The sequence below is a fragment of the Phaethon lepturus genome, unplaced genomic scaffold, assembly GCF_000687285.1.
Source record: "Phaethon lepturus isolate BGI_N335 unplaced genomic scaffold, ASM68728v1 scaffold3445, whole genome shotgun sequence".
In the NCBI taxonomy this organism is placed as follows: domain Eukaryota; kingdom Metazoa; phylum Chordata; class Aves; order Phaethontiformes; family Phaethontidae; genus Phaethon; species Phaethon lepturus.
The window spans coordinates 5,958-28,007 of record NW_010541015.1 but is presented as its reverse complement, the minus strand read 5'-3'; the positions used below and the strand labels follow the sequence as shown (position 1 = coordinate 28,007).

At 40.5% G+C, this 22,050-nt stretch overlaps 1 protein-coding gene across 1 annotated transcript in view; it reads left to right on the top strand.

Annotated features, from left to right (window-relative positions):
- Positions 1–1,009: 1,009 nt before the first annotated feature.
- Positions 1,010–22,050, top strand: part of LOC104621171 (spectrin beta chain, non-erythrocytic 5-like) — a gene marked incomplete at its 3' end in the record, with an annotated part of 26,488 nt that continues 5,447 nt past the window's right edge. The window contains exons 1-11 of the mRNA XM_010287589.1: positions 1,010–1,014; positions 6,834–6,948; positions 9,045–9,161; positions 11,692–11,859; positions 13,127–13,256; positions 14,079–14,217; positions 15,081–15,309; positions 18,066–18,697; positions 19,694–19,832; positions 21,298–21,530; positions 21,969–22,018. Of these exons, the coding sequence (XP_010285891.1) occupies positions 1,010–1,014; positions 6,834–6,948; positions 9,045–9,161; positions 11,692–11,859; positions 13,127–13,256; positions 14,079–14,217; positions 15,081–15,309; positions 18,066–18,697; positions 19,694–19,832; positions 21,298–21,530; positions 21,969–22,018 (1,957 nt within the window). The remainder of the gene's footprint in view (positions 1,015–6,833; positions 6,949–9,044; positions 9,162–11,691; positions 11,860–13,126; positions 13,257–14,078; positions 14,218–15,080; positions 15,310–18,065; positions 18,698–19,693; positions 19,833–21,297; positions 21,531–21,968; positions 22,019–22,050) is intronic.

Sequence of the window (22,050 nt, the reverse complement as noted above, 5' to 3'; positions counted from 1 at the left end):
TTGTCCAAGTAGGCAAGCAAAGTTGTAAGTTCATTAATGTTGCACTTTTATTACACAATAAATTCCTTGCAGATAACTGTAAAATATTTTAATATGCTTTGTAATCATTTTTAGAAGGTGGTGATAAAAGTTGCTGATTTAATAAACTAATATTGAACTACCTGATATTTTCTTTTGTAAGCTTCTTTCTGGAAGGTAATCTTTCAGTGACTAGAATTTTGCAATCCTGCTACTTAAGGCTCATAGGCATAGGAGCTATTTGGCAAGCTGCTTATTTTCCCACCTTGGTTTATGTATCCAGAATAGATTATGGCTGTATTTCTTTGGTGTCCTTGAGTTTGTTGCTGAAATTACTGCCCATGCCAAGGCTTCACTCCAGAATTAAATTTATATTTAAAAAAAAAACCCAAAAAAACCCCAACAACAAAACAAACCAACAAACTCAAAAACAAACCTCCAGCACCTTTCCATAATTAGCTTTTTATAGCAGAATGTAATTTTGGAGTTTCTTAATGTCTAAGCATGGAATTTTCTTCAAGTTTGAGTGGAAGATAAATCAAAAACTTCCTGTGTGGACTGAAAGCTTGAAACTTGAGCTGAGGGTGCTTGAACACTTCTTTTAACTTCAATGGGGTTACTAATCTTGAAAAATAAGAGTAGACTAAATAGCAGTTTAGCAAAAAGTACTTTGCTGACATGTTTCTCCCAAAAAATCCAAGGGCATCTTCCACTACTACTAGTGGAAGCCGGGCTACCAGTTACTTATAAATAACCAATTATATCAGTAGAGCATTCATATTAATGTTGTGCTTAAATTAATTCCTCCTGCTCCTCTCCTTCTCTCATATACCCATGACTTACTTGAAGTGTCTCCAAAGATATATCTGTGCCACCAGGATGCTACAGTTTAGCTATCGCTCCTACTACTATCAAGTCCAAGTTGCTGCAGAGTTAAAAAGGTTTGTATGGAGCAGTGTTAGTAAGCTAAGCTGTTACGCTTGTGGTGGTCATGCCGTATGTCACATGAAAGCAAGTGTTTCACATGCAAACAATATGTTGTGGGTTCCCGGAGGCTACGCTGCTGTTGAATTGCAGTGGCTTGTTTGAACTGTTCCTTACAGAAGTCAGCAGTAGTTTGGAGAAGGTGACGTTTTTAATGGGATTTGGGTTTTTTTGGTAGAATGGTGTTTTACATACTCCACACACAAGACATTTCAGACTTTGAAAAATTTGCAGCACAATTCATAGTTAGATGTTCTGCTTTAATCCACGGTTTATATTTGGACAATGGGAAAAGTGGATGAACAGTCACACTACCAGTTCGACTAAGTTTTGCAGTAACTATTACTTCCAATTTTTGTCACCCTTAAAGTGTGAAATATTTCTATTTATGCATACTGTACCATTTAGTTTCTCCAAACCTTGTTATTGGCTCCCATGTTTGGTGTATTTGTAAGAGCCTTGGAGCAGACACTGCTTTATTCTGAGCTTCTCTGATCCAAGGCTTTACCATGCTGCAAGTGCTAAATGTGAGTGCAGAGGACGGTTTAGGAAGCTTGGCCCTTGGGCTAGCCTGCCTGACTTGGGTAGGAAACCCCAGGAGAAACAGTTGGCTGCATTGCCCTTCCTAGACAGACACACACACATCTGCTGAAGGTGCCTCCCTTCGCTCAGGATTTGTGGCAATGAGCTATCTTCTGGAAATAAATGTCCAAACCCAGCAAACACCTGTTGTGATCAAAACACAGTCAGGAGGAGGTGTACATGTCTTTCACAACTGTATTCAGAAGTCCTGTATCTACACAGCTTTTTCTGACCTTTGAGGGAAAAACATCTTCTCTCGTGGAAACCATGGTATAGAGATGGATTCCCTTCCGTTTCCCCCCAGGACTTCATGCTAGCGCAGATTTGTACCTAGTGATAGACTGTGGACTCACAGTTACTTTCTGGTCCACTGAATACTGGAAACTCATTAATGCCAGGTTTAACTTGTTCTCCCACCTATTCTTTTCTCTGAGATGGAGCTTGTCGATGTTCTTTCCAAGGTGTTGCTAGCTTGGCATCTCATACTCTGCTTCAGCCTGGAGCTCTGAAGATTTCACTGTAGTGCAAGTAGCTCATTTTACACGGATGGTATGTATCTCTCACCAGATGCTGTACTTCAGATGCTCTGTAAGATTTCTATGTATGATTGTCATTTTTAAAACATTTCAACAGTTCCTTGTTTAAAAGATGTTGCTTATGTTTAATGATTCCCTATTTCAGATCATTCTGTGGTGTCTCTTTTTCCAAATGCATTCATTTCATGTCTATTCTGGAAGTAAGAAACTAACCAACAATGTAACTATAACCACTAAGTTCAGGACTTGGCAGTTTTAGCCTACAGTGGAGAGTAATTGCACTTTTCATTTTGCACTACCCTGACTTATCTCTTGTCTGCTAAAATTTGCACCCTTAAATGTTAACTGTTTATACAACACAACGTCTTTTGCCAGCTACCTTCAATCATTCCACGTGACTGGGTGTCCTTCTCAGTGAAACTGGGATGGCTGGGCTGGGAGGGGGCTGTGATTGTAATCGGTAACGTGCTGGCTGGGACGGTGGGGGACCACAACCTGAGAGCACACCGTGACATACACCATCCCTGTGGGTAGGGAGTAGTGCTCTGGCACTGAGGGTGCTGAGATCCAATCCTCATGTAAGTCTCACAGTTTTGTTTCATTAATAAATAGAGCTAAATGCTTTATCACTCAGATATACAAACAACCCCCTAAAATACAGCTGTAAAGGAGAAGTTTTGCCCTCATGCAGTGGTCTTCCTTAGCAGCAATGAATAAAAACATCTAAACCAGATGATAAAAATACACTAGTTAGATCTGGCACTGCCAACTTGGTGATTTCTAAGGCCTATTTTCAGTTCAATGTTCAAAATGTTAAGGTTATTCTGTCACTTGAAACCCTTTATCTATGTTTGTATGAAATGGAAAGAGAATTAAAGTCCTCTGTCCCATGCGTTCATCCTGCAAAGCCTTTGAAGCTCTTACGTTAACTGTTTGAGGTTCAGAAACAGAAGGAAAATTTCAAGATTATATATAAACAGCTCCGAGGAGAAAATGTCTTTAATTCATGACTAAACAAGCAATCGTATATTTTCTGTTTCAAAAAGATGACTGAACTTCTTCATGCCAGGAAAAATAAATCCATCTGATTTTGCTTTAAGCTGTCCTCTTTTTCAAATGCAGCGAGGGGCTCCAGTTCCTCTGGATGATGTAATTCGACTGTTCTGCTTGAGTTCTGCTCCCTGTTGATGTCATGTTGCCGCCAGCCAACTATTCAAAGAAAAAAGCAACTTCTAGTTTAGACTAGAGCATGGGGAGGCTGAGGTTTATAACAACCCAGCATCCTGGGATGCTGGTTTAGAGCCTCCCAGGCAGAGCTCAGCTTTAAGAGGAGCTGGGGCTCCATCCGCCGGGGACCCCCCTGCCCGTGGGTGGGTGGCACCCCGGGGTGGCTGGTGACGACGGCGCTGGGAAGACAGGTATGTGGGGGGCAGAGGGGGGGTGTGCCTGGGGGTGGTGAACTGGAACCTCTTGGGGAGAGAAGTATTTGGCTATTTAGGGACAAAGTTCAGCTGAGAGGCCTGTGAAAGCAGGGAATCTGTGCAGGCTGATGGCTGAGGTCTCCACACCTCTCCTAACCTGCTTTTGACTAACTCCCCATCTTTTCTTCAGCCTTAGTGTACCAAAAGAGTAGATTCTTGCAATAAGTACTGCCTGCTGCTCTCCGGTGCTCTCAGTCTCCAAAGCACAGCTCCTCTGTGCCACGCTGAGGTCTAAGGCTTGCTGTAATTCAAGATGAAGTTAGGAAATACTCTGGGATCATGGTTCCTCCCACTGTGTCCACGCTGCCTTGGTGAGACTGAACATCAGCTGTTTGCTGGAGCTGGGGAGGGCAGCAGAGGGGAGGGCTACCTGTGGGACCCAGGCTGCTGGCCCCAGGCAGTGGGCTAGTTTCTGTGCTCACTTGGTATGCTGTGGGCTACAAGGCTGTGGCCCTCAGTGGCGGCTGCGGCCCTGAGAGGCAGCTGCCTTCCCAGATGCTTGTTGCTTTGAGACTCGCATGTGGAAGCAACATGGTTGGAGACACAGTGGGAGGTGGAGGACTGAGCTGTCATGCACATGTTTGTACTTAACATACTTATTTTTGTTGAGATTTGGGGAACCTTCTCCTTAGCAGAGCTCAGAAAGGGTTTTCACGTACCTTCAGGGGCGTGTGTATGCTAAAGCATACGTAATGGAGGGCTGTGGGCTGTGCCAAACTTTCCACCTGAGCCGAGGGAACGAGCTCAGTCCTCTGTGAGGGCAGGCACAAATACGGCCACGTGCCTTTCAAATCTGACCTGGCTTTGCTCAGCAGCCGCTCAGAGCATGGACATCGTAGCCTGGTGCAACGAAAGGGGCATTTAGTTGCAGGACTGTCAGCGGTGAATGGCCTTACGTGGGGACAGGCCGGCAGCCGGAGGTGTCTGCCCCTGCCTGTGCCAATGCATTCCCCTCTGGCCGGTCCCTCCACCCCGCTGGGCGAGGGCTATTGCAGGGGGAAGCCGGTGCGGCTGCCAGGGGAGTGGGGCCGGGGAGGCTGATGGCGAATAGCCCTCCGCTCAGGGGTGGGAGCAGCAACCTCCAGATCTGCAAGCCTTTGCTAGCCCTGTGACCATTGCTTTTATGCTCTTTGTAACAGGGGAATTAAGCGTTTCTCCCTGTCTTAGGACCTGGGAATTCACATACCTGTTATGGGAGGAGGAGGATTATGTTTTGGAGAAAAAAAAAAATAATCCATATAGGTAGAGAGGAAGTTCCACATCCCTCTGTTTTACCCAGTGTTGCCAGGAGTGGAAGGGCTGGTGGCAGAGCAGCTTCGGGGCTGCAGGCCAGGCTGCTTGGGCATGAGGTCTGTTTGATCTCCGTGGTCTCTATTTCCATCTTAAGCAGAACAAAATCGTGGGCAGATAAGAAAGGGTGCTAAAAAAACTAATGCGTCTTATGTGGCTGCTACTTTGCAGAAGGGAATCCCACATCAGGGCCCTTCCTGTTAAGAAACAAGAAAATGCTGCTGCCATCACAGAAAACCACTCCAGACTGACAACAGGGCAAGGGCAGGGTGCTCTTTGTGCCCTTCTCCTTCCTGAGTTCGGTGGAAAGGCTCCCCTTCTCTGCAAAGGCAGCAAGAGCGGGCCCATAATTATCCCGGAGGGGTGTTTTTTTCCTGGTCCCTCCAGGAAACCACACACAAATATTGTTGTGCCCTTCCTCTTACCTTGTTGGGATATAAATAACAGAGGAAATGGCTTTATTTATCAGTGTCACATAAATGTCCACCATTTTAACTTTGAACTGTAGATAGATACAACAAATGGAGATAGATATTCAGGAGTTAGTGACATTTTATACCAGATCTTTCGTTGCCCTGTATCATCATAAAAAGCAAAGCCAGTGTTCCACACATTTAATCGTTTAGGTAATAATTAACTTGCAACAGGGAGAAATGCCTGCATCCAGGGCCAACACACCTACTGGTTCTCTGCCTTCTGTTTGACAGGAGGAAGGACATTTTCTCAACACATGCAAGCTAGCCAACCTGTACTAGATCTAAACCTATAGTTTAGATAACCTATAATCCTGCTTTTAGAAGAACGTAGATATAACTCAAAGCAAGACGGACGAAAGAAGAGTGGAATTACAACCAGGCAATGAGCTTACAAAAGAGATGTAAACAGTTGCTGAATTTATATCCCTTTCCTCCTGTTATCCTGTTCCCATTTAATGATCATCAAGAATTCTGTTGTATTAGTTGGCTGGTGAACACAAGTCCAGGAATTTGGACTGAATATTTTGAGTAATACCTGTAACATATGTATTCAGTTTTTTATTTTTAGCTGTCTTATGTGACACAATGTATGACATTTCTTTAGGGTGTGTATGAAGATACAGATTTTGTGGATCAAGTTTTGTCTGTGCTGAGTTTTGGGGGGTTTGTTCATTTCTTATGTGTTTTCTTCCATCACTTTGGGTTGCTAACTAAACTACACTTGCCCGAAGGGAAAAGACTGCTATTCCCTTACCACATCTCTCAGCTGGACATCTTCACTTGCAGCTTCTGATTTCAGATGCCTGTCTGTTTTCTAGCAGTGATTCCCAGCAGCAACCCTCTGGTTCCTGGTGATGATGCCAGGTCAGTGTGTTCTGTGCTTGTGCGACCTTGTAAGTGACAGAAAGGACTCGCTGCTATATAAGTTACCAGCATTGTTTTCCCTTTTGTTATTAACGAAAAGTCCATTGACAGTAAACTTTAGAAGCGGCTGGCACTGCCAGCTTCCTTCCAGTTTGCCCTACCAGCAGCACGTATCTGTGCACATGAGCTTCCTCAAAGCAGTGACTGGTAAATTCCTAATGCTTCACCATTTGGCCTTCTCATTTGCTGTATCCCAATTTAACCACCTGGGAAGTGCTCTGATCTTTGTACCCTCTGCTGTGCTTTCATTTTCAGACTCCATTGTCGGGTTCGATTTCCCAGGTAAGAATTCCTTTAGAAAAGCAGCCTGTGATCAGTCAGCGCCTTCAGTGCAATTGTGAAAGATGCTCTTTACCACAGCATCAGCATCATGGATGACTATTTTCACTGCTTTATAGCAATTTTGATGCCATTTTTGAGTGTAAGAATCAGTCAAGGCCTGTGACAACCTTTACTCATTGTGTTCTGGTTATTTCCTTCAGATCAGATGAAAGGTTCATAGGTAGATCATAAATACTTGTTCTCTGTTCCTGAATTCAAAGGTATCTGCGTGAAGACAGCGAGCTGAACGTAGGAATAGGAGTGGTTCTACAACTGGAAGTCATTCTCCAGAATGACCAACTGCTGAATGTCAGGAAGGGGTTCCTCCAAACCGGAGTAAGTCCATTTTTCTAACATTCCTTGATCTTTTTTCTGTAATGTATCATTATAGCTAGATTTGGCTCTTAGCACTGCCTTTGCATCCTGCAAATGCAGATAATCTATTACAGATCTGTCTTCAGGTAATTATCTACCAATGCAGGGAGCATTTCTAACTTAATTTAGTAAAACAGGTGAGCTGTTTTGTGAGGCAGTAGCTCAACAAATAAGCTTCCTTTGCACCTAAATTAAATCAGTTCAGTCATTGTTCAGGGTGGCTGCAATGCTTGGATAACAACCCTTTTTAAAAAAGGAGCCCACAGACATTCTGAGAATTGTTTGGCAAATTCAGAAATGGCATTATGATATGGGTTAGCTATATGGGTTTATTACATGGGGATGAGTTAATATCAACCCTCTGGCAGGGAAAGGCAATTATTTGAATATCTGCTCTCCAGATGGAGAAAATAGGCAGTGCTGAACTAGCCCAAAAGATCAGAAAATATTGTGAGGATCTTCTTTATAGTTTTATTTCAAACTTTGCTACATTTTTCCTTTCATAAGGCTTTCATCTACGGTCATGATCTTTCCCTGTGTTGTTGCTGAACTCTCAGGTTTCAATGCTGTCCCTGTTTTGCAGAAATCAAGCACTAGGAGTTAAAAAACATCTGCCAAAAAAAAAAAAAAAAGCAGTAACAAATCATTGCTTCTGCTCTTCGCACACATTTTCATCTTGAAAAATGGCAACATTTTTAATATTTATTAGACTATTAGTTTTATAGTCTAATAGCCTATCAGGCAAGCAACTTTCCATTTGCAGTGGCTGCTGTTGCTAGTTCCCTATTGCCGTCTTCTCACGCTAGGACAGATAATGGGCTTTTTTTCAGTATTTTATATTTTATGAATTAAAAGGGCACAGAGCCCGGAACAGCTCAGAGCTGGGCCTTCGCAAAATGGACCGAGAATATTTGGGAAGCAGGTCACCCTGCTCCACACCTCTGCCGTTTGTCAGGGGTTTTAATTTTTCATTCCCTTCTCTCTTTTTAGTGGATTGACAGCAGCAGACACACCTCTCCTCTTCCACTATTCCAATAGGTTTCTTGGTTTCGCAGCTAGGCTGACATCTAGGTAATACTTATAATTGTGGCAGTAGTCCAAGCAGATGATGTTTGGTCACTAAAGATGTCTGTAGCTGTGGATCTTACACTGATTATTTTTTTTTAAGTGATTCTCTTGTCTTCATAACAGCAAGGTCACTGCTCTTACAAATTTACACCGTAAGCCAAATGACTCCAAAAGAGTTGTTCAGCTGAGCTGGAATCTGGTTTATTGTGTCACAGACTCTAAAGGGAAGACTCCTCCTTTCTAATCTTATTGAATGTTCAGCTTGGGTGCTGTGATGAATTACAAGCCTGATTTTTAACTGATACAGATGAGGCAGACAAGCCTGTGACAGCCTGGGGAAGAGGAATAATGCTTCCCAACGCCCAGCCTAGGATCTTGTCCATGTGGTTATGGACCTGTGTCACCATCCTTACAGAGACAGATATGCAAAAACTGAACTCATGAAAGAAAAGAACCAAGTTGGTTCTATTTTCTTTCTAAGCAGCTGTTTGATTTCTCTTGGAAATACTGTGATCTGAAGGCCAACAGCAGCATCTCAACGAGTGCTCACACTTTCAAGCACTGCATTGGAAGTGATTGGCAGATCCTTCATTCTGACAGAGTCCAAGATCAGTTCTCTGTCATGTGCTTCCAGCACACCCAAGGAAGTTACTGGTGGCTTTCAGATCATGGTGCTCCTCATGGCATCAAGTGACTGGGGAAAGACTGAAAGTAAGTCAAGCTGCATAGATACATGTCATATTTTCATCCTGAAACTAGAGATGCATTTTAAAAAGGAGAACTCAAGTAAGTTTAAAATAAAGTTGTGTGAAATTAAAGTGCAAAGTACAAGCAAAAGGAAATTAAGGTATTATACTGGGTGTGGTATTGAATCTTGTACCCTTTGGGGCTGGGTTCCCTACATACACTGGGCATGTTACTGTTTTTCGTAGCTGGCCAAGCAGATCTCTTCAGCTCTGAGCACCTCACTGCAGTTTCTGGCTTCCTAGGTGGCCATGGGTACCGAATATGAAAAAGATCACATCAAAAAGCTGCAGGAGCAGCGTATGTCCATGCAAAAGAAAACCTTCACCAACTGGATGAACAACATCTTCTTCAGAAATAATGTAGGTAGTTCCTTCAATTTGAGATTTTTTGTTCTGTTTTTTATTTTATTTATTTCACTCACTGTATTCTTTTTTTAAATGTTATTTTTTACATATTTTTCCTGAGTGTTGTCATTACACATATATGCAAGTAAAGAAGACTTTGACTAACCAGAGTCCTCCAGCCTGTATCTTTTAGCTTACATCTGTCTCCATAGTTCATGTTATCAGTCTTCCCTGAAATCTGGGTTCACTTTTGTAGACTGTATAACTCTGTCATATTGTGATGTCCACTGTATCTTGGTGATCATCTTGGAGGAAGATCTTTATTTGCTCTTCTTTTTCCTATAAGTAAAGTATCTGCAAATATCTGGATTTCCCCAAACAATGCTCAATTCTTAATTGCCTGGCCAAAATTTAAGACTTTCTGCTTTGCCTGATCAGTCCAGCTTGAGTTGCTGCTCAATGACTCTGAAAAAGTTGCCTTAAGTCTAGCAATTTCAGATATCTACCATGCAAGTACAGACCAGTTTGTTTTCAGTAAGTCTCAGACTTCGAAAAAGCTTCTGAGCTAGTGTACAATTGATTTGTGTGTGCAAGGTAACTCCAACGTATTCCAAAAGTCTCCAGACTTACTGCAGATAAACTCATTTCAGGCACAAATAATGTAGCTGTGTTACAGTAGGGAATTACATCATCCAAAACCAATTCCCTTTTCTAGAGTCTGTAGCTGATATTAATGAAAATGGCCCTTGGTGACATCAAGCAGGACCAGGCCTGTTGGTTCCATTCTAGCTCATCACTATAATATGATGTTTCAGTACTAGCTGCACTTTTTTCAGTGTAATGTTTTAAGTTGGTGATTGGTGCAAAGGCAGCCTCAGAGCACAATGATCTTTTAAATTTACTTTTCTTACCATGAGAGAAGAACTGCAAAACACATTCTCATTTTGCCACCTGCAGAAAGTTAGGTTTTTGTGGTGTAGGAAATTATTTCTCTTTAGCTACAGATAAATATATATACTTTCTCATTTTAAAAACACCTTCAAGTTCAAAGATTAAAATGTCAGTCTTAACTTCCTGCACAGTACTTGTTCATGTATCATAAAAGCATGGGGGAAAAAGCCTGCAAGAACTTTCCAAACCATATGCGGTAAGAAATGGTGCAGAGACTGACAGCTTATCTAGGTCTTCTCAGCAATGTAGTCTCAGCTTTTCAACACGCACTTTAACATTATTGGATCATACTAGAGGACATATTCTGAGTTGCACTGTTGACTACTTCAAGTCTAGCACTAAGGATGCTATTAGATTGAATATGTTAAGCAATCCGTGACTGGTATCTTTATGAGAAGAATGATGCAACAAAGCTGTTAAAGCTATTGCTGGGTGAGGCATAAAACAGATATATGAAGAAATGGAACTATTCTTAATTTATAGAAATGTCACAGAATATAACAGCTTTAACTTTTTTATAGTAATGTACCATAGGTAGAATTTTAAGTTTATTTAATATGCAAAAAGAAATAAAGTTGGCAACTAAACAGGGAGTTTTTCCTGGAGATAATGACTCAGAGAAAGTTGTAAATTCTTGTTCTGCACACAGTACAGACTTAAAGTCTCTTTGAGTTGCTTTTACACTTTCAGTGTTTTCTTCTTTCTCTGGAGATAAGTGCTGTTGAACTGTTTAATAATTGGTCAGGAATGAAAAAGCACGTCTGTTACTTGTCCTCTTTTTCCCCTACATGTAACTATTCTCTGAATTACAAAGGCTACTACTTAGCTTCAGAAATATTTTTTTTTCTGAAGACAAAAAGGTTATTTACCATGATTTCAGAATCACAGTAAATGGTTGTTGAGTGTGTGGTATGGTGTTAATGTCACTTCTTGATGGCTAGTGGCATAAGGCCAAAAGCAAATGCCCAAGGCAAGTTTTTGTTAGGTCAGAGTACACACTATGTCATGTTGTATCACCTAAGCACTGGGTGACCTCACTACTGGCAGCAATGAAATACATTTTTGTAAAAGATCTTAATCTCTTGCTTAGTGTGAGACTCTGGCTAAAAATATGGAGACTTTGGGTGGTAGCGCAGGTCTAAGCAGGTTGTAACAGACTTTTTTGAGACTATGGAGTGAAAACCGAGTCACTGAATGGCATTATCAAGATCAATTTTTAAATGAAATGCGTTACTCATAATAAAAAGTTGAAAAGATTAATTTGAATTGAAATTTAAAATGTCAGCACTTCCAAAATGTTTGATTCTGAAAATGCTGATTTTTAAAAATATTTTTCACGATTTCCTGCTTTTTTCTTTATTTGTTCAGTTGTGGTTGTGTTTTTTTACTTCAGCCTACTTTCATAAATGATGTCAATCCTCCTGCAAATCCATTTTTTGTGAATTAAGATTCATCACTTTTTGCATATATGCACTGACATACAGAAGACTCAGTGAAACAGCAAGAATGTGTTGTTTGTTTAGTATTAGAAGTAGAGGGTTCTGTGTGCCAAATGTTCTAGCCAGAGTCTGTATTGTCTGACTGGTCTTCGTAGGTAAAGGTTGAGATAGAAGATATTTACACAGACTTGAAGGATGGCATCTCTCTCATGCAACTCTTGGAGCTACTCTCTGGAGAAGCTTTGCCCAGACCGAACCGGGGAAAGATGAGAGTGCATTTTCTAGAGAACAACAGCAAAGCCATCACATTTCTGAAAGCCAAGGTAAGTTAATATTGATATTAGAGATCACAATAGCTTATGTATGTTACTAACTAATTATAGTATTATGTTCATTATGATTTTCCCCTCTAATACATGATAAAATACTCTTTGAAGACAGGCCAAGGGTTTATTAAAAGGGAAAAAAAAAGTCATCAGATTTTAATTTCTTTGTTATTTCAGTAACATGACTTATAAAGAGCTAATGTTCCCTCAAAACAAGTCACACCTAAATGAAAATATACTGCTTTTCTATATCTTTCTAGATGTTATGTTTTCCCAGATGTTGAGGGAGAGAAAACATCATTAGGCAAAGGTGAAGCTACCTAGTATAAAATGGAGATTTTTAGAGCTCTGATTCTAACAGTTTCAGCAAGTCATTGCAATGGTTTTATTTATTTCAGTTGTGCATCCTCATTTCATCTACAAGCTAGTATGTAAATTTTTTTATTTTCTGAGCAAAGAATTTATTGTAGACATCTCTGAAAAATCATCATTTTTTGCTATGCTCCCAAAGGAGCAGAGGGGTTTCATAGCAGTAGGCATGGGAAAGTATATAATGTCTGGATTTTACTAATTACAAAACAAATACAATACAGCACGGGGCTCCAGCTGCCGTATGCCTGCTAAGGGTACACACTGTGGAAGGCCCAGTGGTATGTGCACATCCAGGCTCTGGCAGCTGGACCATGCAGCCATCACTTGTCACATCAGTCCAGCCTCCAGAGAGGAGGAAGGAAGCATGCTCAGACTTCTTGAAGGGATGTTGCTTTGTTGGCATAAACGACAAACTTGCTTTCTGCTCAAGTAATAGTAGAGAAGACAGCCATGCCTTGTTTAGTATGTTAGTTTATTTAGTATGTTTGTACTGTTTGGTGAGCCCAAGAGCTGTATGCTGACTACCTGGCTGGGGACCAGACAGAGGAGATGGTCTCTGAGTTTGACCTGCTGTCACTGTGTTGGAGGAAAGGAGCTGTGTTTCTTTCCTCTCCTTAACCATCAGTTTTCAAAACCCTTACAGGAACTTTAAATCTTTGAGATCGCAATCTTTTTGCCAGGCTTTTGCTGAAACTCGTCCTTGGTACATGTGAGAGCTAGGGTGTGAACATGGGAGCTTGCAGGTATATAGAGAAATGAAGAGATCACCTAAAACCTGTTTCCTTAAGAAAACAGCCTGAAAACCCTCTTCGATAACAGCTTGTTACACAGATATCTCCTTCAGGGAGCTGGACGTGAGTACTTTTATGCTGAATGGATATTGGTTTATTAGCAGGTACAAGTGAAAGTGATTGGTCCTGAGAACATCGTGGATGGTGACAGAACCTTAATCCTGGGACTTATCTGGATCATTATACTTCGATTTCAGATTTCGTTTATCAAACTTGACAAGGTAAAACAGTGTCTTTGTCTTTTTGCCTGATTAGAGTATTTTAGAAACTCTGTAGAGTTTCAGGCCAGCAAGGACCATTTTGATGATGTTTCCTGCATTTTGATCATGCAGATCTTATAATATTACCCAGTTAGCCAGCCAGCAGTTTCTAAAAGCAGTTGAATCCATTTTATAGTTTCTCAAAGAGACAGAAAACAGTAACTTGGAGATAGATAGGATATTCATGTTCCTCACTCTCTTCCACAAATGTGTTACTGGCTTTTGACTCCAGAAAGAATTTCTCTGACAACAGTTCTCTCTAGATTTGAACTGCAGGCTGCTACTTTGCTCTTTCTCTGAAGAAAAACATTCTTTTTTAAATTATTTAACATGTACTCTAAGTACATGAAAGATAAGATCCTACGAAGGTATTATGAAATCAAAGTTAATAATTTCTAACATTAGACCTGGATATGCTATATTTTGTTTCTGATTTCTAGTTCACAGCTAAGGAAGCAAATAACTGAGCTTTGCTTTCCACTTGATTTCTACAAACATTGCAGAAGAGAAACATTTAGCATTTAACCTTTTAACACCTGCATTTCATGTTATAATTTCTGAGTTCATTCAATTCACTTTTACTTCTCCTTTCATGTTAAATCATTCTACCTTCATGGCAGATACAGTCTACAACTCATGACTTTGAGGGGATTTGTGAATAGGATGGAAGTAATACAAAGTGATCTTTGGGAACAGGAACACAAGCGTAAACCCACTGATGTTACTTCCATGTATTGTTCACACTGATTTTTCTTTTCCCTGTTCTCTTCACAGGAAGAATTTGGAGGCAGAGCTGATGGTCTATTGGCAAATGAAGCCTTACTACTCTGGTGTCAGCATAAAACTGCCAGCTATTCCAATGTGAATGTGAAGGACTTCTCCAAAAGCTGGAGTGATGGGCTGGCCTTCAACGCACTCATACATGCTCACAGGTAAGATCTGATGGATCAGTTCAGGAGAAGTTGCTCATTGCTGTTTCTAGCTCTGGCACAAGTTGTTCCAGAGTCTGAATTACAAGTATTTGTCAAGAAACTTTCAAATTCTCTTTGCTCTCTCTCACTGAAGGCTCTGCTTTCTTAAATGAATATTCTCTCTCTGAGGAAGGAAGGACCAAAAGCTTCTGTTTGGTAGTTCCTTTTGTTGAGCATAAAATCAAATTTCCAAGGCAATATCACACATCTGAACAGTGCTGCCCATTATTTGGTCTCAGCCTCTCAGTCATGGTCCCTTTGCTCTTTTTCAAAAATTATTTTAGAGACTGGTTTTGTGGTATGAACTTTATAAGCATGTATACCTTCTGGTTTAATTGCAGCAGAGTAAACAACCTGTCTCTTTCTTTCTCCTTTTGAAAAATTGTGTAGAAAACAGCCCAAGGCAGTTGAGAAAAACCACTTGGGAGAACCTTGAGTATTTCTTCTCCCATTAACAGTTCTGCTACATTTTCTGGCAGGATACCATGGTGATATCCTGTAACTTCCTCAGCTGGGATTCACCCCCCTTTTCAGAATTGCCTCTCTAGTGGGTTTTGGTTTTCACCCATCAGTGAAGACGATAAATAAGTGAAGGGCAGAGATTTGCTGAGAGTGATATTTCAATTTCATAAGGGACAATTTTCTTCCTGTTATGTAGGTAAGGGGTGATGCTCTTGAATGAAGCTCAGGGTCTGACAGCATAGTTTCAGCATTAATGTCACATTCCTTAGTCTAATAAACAGTTTATGGTTTATAATGTGAAAGAACTTATGACAAACATAAATCTTTCTTCCTCTCCACGCCCTGTTCTTTTCCTTGCCCAGGCCTGATCTTATCCACTATAGCTCATTGCGGCAGGACCAGCCCATCAAAAACCTGAACAACGCCTTCGATGTTGCTGAGAAAGAGCTAGGAATCAGCAAATTGCTTGATGCTGAGGATGTGGCAGTACCCTATCCAGATGAGAGATCCATCATGACTTATGTGTCATTCTATTACCACTACTTCTCCAGACTGAAACAAGGCCAGACAATACAAAAGCGACTTACAAAAGTAAATGCATTACTATCTTGAGAAGTTAAAGTTAAATACGTAAAGCTAAATTTATGTTGGAAATGTTTGGGGGGTTTTGTGCAAGCTCAATGTCAGGATTATTTGAACTTGAAGTGACCTTTTATCATCACTTGAATCTTGAGAAGTGTCTGTAGACTCTCTGATCTCTCAAGGGGGTTTGCATTTATGTTACTGAAAATGAATCCTTTTTTGACCTCACAGTGTCTGTTTGAGAACTGATACGGCTCCAAGGCAGCTTGAGGCATACAGATCTCATTAATCTTGGGAGGATTACTGTTAGGCAAAAGCAGACCTAGTCAACAATTTTCTGATTTAATAGCAAAGGTGATCTCTTATTCTATAAGACTACTTTGGATTTTTTAGTTCCTGTGAAAATCCTCATCCTTTCTTTCTAACTCCTTAGGTACAAAATGGAGAAAGGAAAAAAAAAAGACATGAAAAATGAAGGGGTGCTCCTCCTAAGGAAAAAAAACCCCAAAGCTAAAAAAAAATTTTTTTTCAATTTACACATACATTTTGTCCCACATAATATCATGAGCTATATTAAAAACTATGTGCATCCTGTTGATGGAAAACTGAAGGAATCTTGTTGTTCCGCTGAAAACCACTTTCCTAAGAGACAATTTCATTTCTACCTTCAGAATAATTTATTCTGGTTTTGTCAAAAATACAAAACAAATAGCCCACAGAAAACCTGTGCACCTAGGATGGGTCCTACATGAACATCAGGACTTGGAGAACTGCCTGTGCAGTTGAGGGGGGGAATATGTTGCTTAATGGGAGGCATAAAAATCCAAACTAAGACTTCCCTGGTGGTGATGAAGTGAAAAGGTTTTGCAAAGCAGGGTTTGCTCAGCTAACAAAGTGGTCTGGGACAAGAACAAGATGATCCTGAAACATATATCAGTAACAATGAAGTTCTCTGAAGAGAAGAGTTAGATGAGAGCAGGACTTGGAATTTGGTCAAAAGATTGGGCATCAGTGAGGAGAGTAGGCAGTTAGATTTGACTGGTCTACACATGAGTCTCTGAATTTTGGCGAGGAAGCATTATTTTTCTTCTGATAAACCTGAAATAGTCCTTGAGTCACCAAGCATCTATTAGAGGAACTATAAGGATTAAATAAGCCATAATTCTTGTATTATGGGAAAAAAACAGAAAAAGTATTTCTCACTCTGTCCTTTTTCAGTTCCTGTTGTGCTCCACTGTTTTTTCTGTTTTGTACAGCTATATTTATTCTTTCTTTTCTCTCTCTCCTTCCACTTACCTGCTTCTTTTTTTCTCTTTGCCTCCTTCCCTATTTTCAGTCTGTCTCTCATATTGCATTCCTGTCTTCCTGCATTTCTGACACACACAAACATTCAGAAGGAGAACAAAACAGATGTTAATCTCTTCATGTCCTTAGTCCCCTCAGATAGGCAGCTCTGAATTTACTAATAGGATTGGGGAGGGAAGCCTGAATGTGTCAAGGAAGCCTTTGAATTCAGACTGTGTGACCAGGATGGCAGAGAGAATCACCTCGGGGAGGTAAATCTTCTTTCCCCCTCCCATGTGAGGTGACCACGCATTTGCTAGGATCTTTCAGCAAGAACTGGATATGATGGCAGAATATACAGAAGGGAGCCCTGATGTCATGGGCTGCTTTTCCTGCCCTAAAGGTTGGTGTTTTTTTCCTCCTCTTCCAACACTGTGACATGTATTCATTGCCAAGTGCTCTTTCTGGTAGGTAAAAGCAGATTACCACTTGCAGGGACTGGGTCTTTGCTCAGTGCCATCTCACTTAGTGATCTGCCTGGTTGGAGCAGGCAGACGCAGGGGAATGATGGAGGCAGACGACATTGTTCAGCATTAAACCTGACATCTGCAGGAAGGCTACTAAGTTAGGGCAAGGAAAAAATATAATATAAAGTAAAAAGACAAAGATGGAAAAAAATGTAAAATGGAGGGAAAGGATGATTTCATTCCTTTTTGTTTCATTATGGATTTCATTTTAAATGTTTGCTCCAGTGTTGACTTGAACTTGAAATAAAGGCAGGTCAGGCCACAAATGAAACAGATAAATGTCCTGGACTTGGAAAATTAGTACTGAATCAGAGTTAACATCCTTACCAAACCCCTATCTGGCCACAAGACATTCTCTGATAATTTATATAAAGAAAAACAGTTCCAATGGAAGAGCTTGAGAAGGGGCTGTTTGACCACAGTCTGCTGTGGACATGAGAGAACCAAGATCTTGTCTCCTACAGCCTAAGGTGGTGAAGCTAAGACGGTGTAATTGCATACTAGATGGGATTGAATTGTTTTGCTTTTAGGGATGAGAATGGAAAAAATAAATCTTTTTTCCCATTGTGGAACAAAAAATCTGAACCCTCAGTTTGGAATTCTTGTTTTCTATTTAGCCCACATAGGAACTGCTGACAGTCTCCACATGCATACTATTTGTTCCAAAATTAACCTTTTCTTAAATAAAAATTGCAATGAGACATTAAATAATATTTATTTCTCTGTGTTTTATGGAAAGTTATTCTAGGATTTCACCTGGCCTCAGATGTGACAGCTATCACCACATTGGTATAAAAAGGTGATGATTGTGGCAACCTGCTTGTTAAATACTATTTTCCTGACACATGTTCAACTATTTGATTCCTAAGCTTGGTTTATGAAGATGGTTTCCATTCAACTCTCTTTCTTCATTCTGCTTCTTACGTGGCTTGTAACATCATATTCCCATCACAGATCGTGTTTTTCCTGAAGGAGATAGATGATTTGAAGCTTCTCTATGAGCAGATGGTCTCTGACCTCCTGAAATGGATTAAACAGAAGGTGATGGAACTGGATGACTGTCGTTTCCCCAACTCTCTTCAGGAAATGTGGCTGCTCATGGCCAACTTTAAGACCTTCCGCACTGTGGAGAAACCCCCCAAGTATCAAGAGAAGGGCATGATTGAAGCTCATCTCTTCAACATCAGGACCAAGCAGAGAGCCAACAACCAACAGCCATACTTGCCCCCAGAGGGGAGGACACTGCAAGATGTGGAAAAGCACTGGATTATCCTGGAAAAGGCAGAGCACAACCGGGGAAGAGCACTGCAGGAGGAGATGCTGAGGCTAGAAAGGCTGGAACAGCTAGCCCAGAGGTTCCTGAAGAAGGCAGCCCTGCGTGAGTCCTACTTGGAAGACATGAGGAAAGTGATTGGGAAGCAGGACTTCTGGCCGGAGAGCGCAGACAGGATGGAGGCTGCCAGTAAGAAGCTGGAAGCCATTGTGGCAGATGTACTCCCCCGAAGGGAACGCTTCACAGCTTTGGATGTAATGGCCACAGTCATCAGCCAGGAGAACTATCATGGCAAAGATCAAATCATGAAGAAGTGAGTGATGGTCATGAGACTGTGTAATGGTGGAAGTTGAAATTAGCTGAAACTGTGGTGTGGTGGAAGAAAATGAATTGTAGCTATGAATCATAGCTCTGCTCCTTAAGAGTAGAACTTGAAGGAATTTCTTCTACCTGTGAACAGTTTCAGCAGATAAGACAAATCCTTCGTCGTCTTTAAAATTTTTATTTTTTTCTTGAATGATCAAACCCTCAAACTGGTTTCTCGTGAAAAATAGTTTTAAGGTATTTTCATTATACATGAAAATACTTGTTCTGCCAAAAAAATCATATTTTCCATCAGAAATGCCTAGAGGGATAATTTTTTTTTTCCAAATCAATGCATTCCTTTTTCAGTATGTATGTAGTCTCGGGAGATATAGATTAGTTAAGGCGCAAAGTCTTCTCAGATTGACTCCAGTTTGGGGCAAATCTTGAGAAATTACGTCTTCTCTGATTACCAATAACCTGATTTGGGAATGGCTAAGAATGCCATGCAAAAAACTTCTCTTGTGGTATTTTAATGCTTTTGTAAGTTCAGAAAAAAATCAAAAACCTGTGGGAAAGCTAAGAAAAAAGTTATAAGAGAGTAACCCAAAATCTTTATAAGATCAGATTGTGACTCCTGATATGGTTTAGATTCTTTTTTTACTTTAAGCAGCCATTCAAAGACCACTTATTTTTTTCCAAGCTTTTCCGTTGTATCAGATGAAAGCAATGTGGGATATCAGGTGTGAGGATCCATAAAAAACAATATCTAAATTAAAAAAGTCAATGACAGTTGATGTGCTAGTCAGAATTCCTCCCTGTGATCACACTAACTGGATAACAACATTGCTTTGACCTGTTTTGTGATCATGGCCTGTCCTCTTGCACTGGTGGTAAGAGTTGTGTGTGTTCAATTAACTCTTCTAAAGCTGCAAGCACTGAGAATCTCCCAGTGCTGCCCGAAGTCTTTGGTCCAATTTGTTTATTTCTTTCCCTTCCTTTGTAGGCAAAACAGCATTTCAAAGCAATGGCAGGACCTTCTGGATCAGCTGCAGAGACGACAACTCTCCCTGGGTACAATGCAGGAAATTCTGGGCCTCCTGAGGGACATTGATGCCATTACAGAGGAGCTGAAAGAGCTGCAGGTACTGAGCCCTCTCCACCGGCACACAGCTTGCACTGCTACCAGTGTGTGTCCCTAAAAAAACCTCCATGTTCCAGGGACTACCTGGTGCTAACAGAAGATAAGTCTATCAGATATAGAAAAAATATACCATTTTTACTTAGATGGCTAACTGTGCATTGCAGATAACTACATGAGAAAAAACAGGCTTTGCTACAGGGGCTGTCCTTAATCAGAAAGCCAGACATGGTATTACAGGGAGTGCACTACAGGTTCAAGTTCTGTAGTAAAATAAAGATGGGAAATAATCTCACCTAAATTCAGAAGTGTAAAAGCGAAAGTGGAATAAAACAACCTCCTGTTCACGTTCCACGAATAATCTCACCTAAATTCAGAAGTGTAAAAGTGAAAGTGGAATAAAACAACCTCCTGTTCATGTTCCACATAATTCTTCTGAATTACCTTCTGGAAGTACCTCCAATGATTATACAGGTGGGGACTAACTCAGGCATACATCTGACTTTCAGGTGTCTAAGCTTGTGAGAGAGAAAAGTTCCACTGTAAATGCACAGTGATTGCTGTTATGAAGAATATCCAAGTGTTACCAGAGTGTCATAGCCCAAAGTCTTCTCTTTAGTATAGGAAATAACGGGTTACTGGTATTGATATTGTAATGGCAGGGAGTATGTATACATCCTTTGGTCTTGCCTTGTCTTACCTAAAGACAGGAAAATCCTTATGACTACAGGGTGTCTTGTACCTAAGTTGAAAGAGTCAACAGGCTATATGAAGTTGTGAATTTCAAATTAAAGATAAGAGCTATCTGTAAGTTCAAATTTTTCTGTCCTAGTGTTAGTCAGCAAAGAACACCTAATGGTAATAATATGGTTGGAACCATGATAGACTGAGGATATGGGAGAAGATTGGTAAAGAAAGATAACATCTTACAACAGGATTGATAATTGTATCCATCGATACAATTAGACAGAGGACAGGCTTTCTAGCACTTGGTACCCTCATCAGGCACCAGTTAAATACTATGAAGTATTTATTTTCATTATTTAGATAGCAAAGGCAAGTAAGTTCCTCAAACAAAAAAACATTGCAGTCAAAACATACCATAAAAAGGAATATTGTAGATACAGGTGGGTGTATAGCAAAGGGCTATTCCTCGTGCCCATGAATTCTGAGACCTTGAGTGCTTAATCAGTAGAATTAACTTAGGTTTGAAAACATACTCTTATTAGAAGAGACGATTACTTGCATTGGAGTAGATAGAAACTCTGCATTGTTGCCATTAGCTTATGAAATTGAAAGAAAAGTATGATTCCTCTAATTAGGCAGCTTTTTTACTTTACCTAGCTGACATAATTCTTTTACTTTTAGAAGTTATGAGAGTAAACAGGAACCTTTCAACTGATTTCTTTGTACTGAGTCCTTGGATGCACTCTCTGCCAATGTCTTTTTTTTCCTCATTTTGTTTGCAGGTGCTAGTGAATTCCCAGGACTGTGGGAAACAGCTCCTGGAAGTAGTAGATTTGCTGCAGAAGCACAACTTGATTGACTCGCAGATCTCTTCCTATGATGATAGATTGGAACAAATCACCCAGAGGACAGCTGAAATCAGCAAGGACAGCACAGTTAAACCAGAAGTGCTTTATGCGAAAGTTCAGATGCTTCGTCAGCTCTATCAGAACCTTATAACTCTGAGCAAGTCACGGTAGGGCTGTGTTTATGGCTTGGTTCTTCCTGATTAGGATGATCAATCACTCCCTTGATCAGAAGTCACAGCTTCCCAGCGTTTGAAATTTTTCATATCTCTATTTACAAAGGCATAACACAGGCAACTTGAGTGTCTTGATTACAGCTGACTGAACCAGATCACTTGCTCTCATAGCTAAAGAACAGCTTCATTCTCAGCGTTTATTTTGACTTGCATTCTGTGAAGTCTGAATAGCACGTGGTTGTCTCCTCATCTCCTAGAGGAAGAGGGAAATGGAATCTTATTTCCTTTGTTGTCTTCCATGAATAATCTATGACAAAAAGACATTACAGGCATTCAGATTTTGGTTTTCTAAATTCTCCTTTGATTATGCTACCATTGTCTCCACGGGATGCTAATTCTGACTGAGATATACTGTTTGTTTCTCTGTTTCAGAAAATCGCAGCTAGAAGAGGCTTTGAAGCTTTTTGAATTCTTCCGTGACTGTAAAGAAGAAGAATCGTGGATCTCAGAGAAA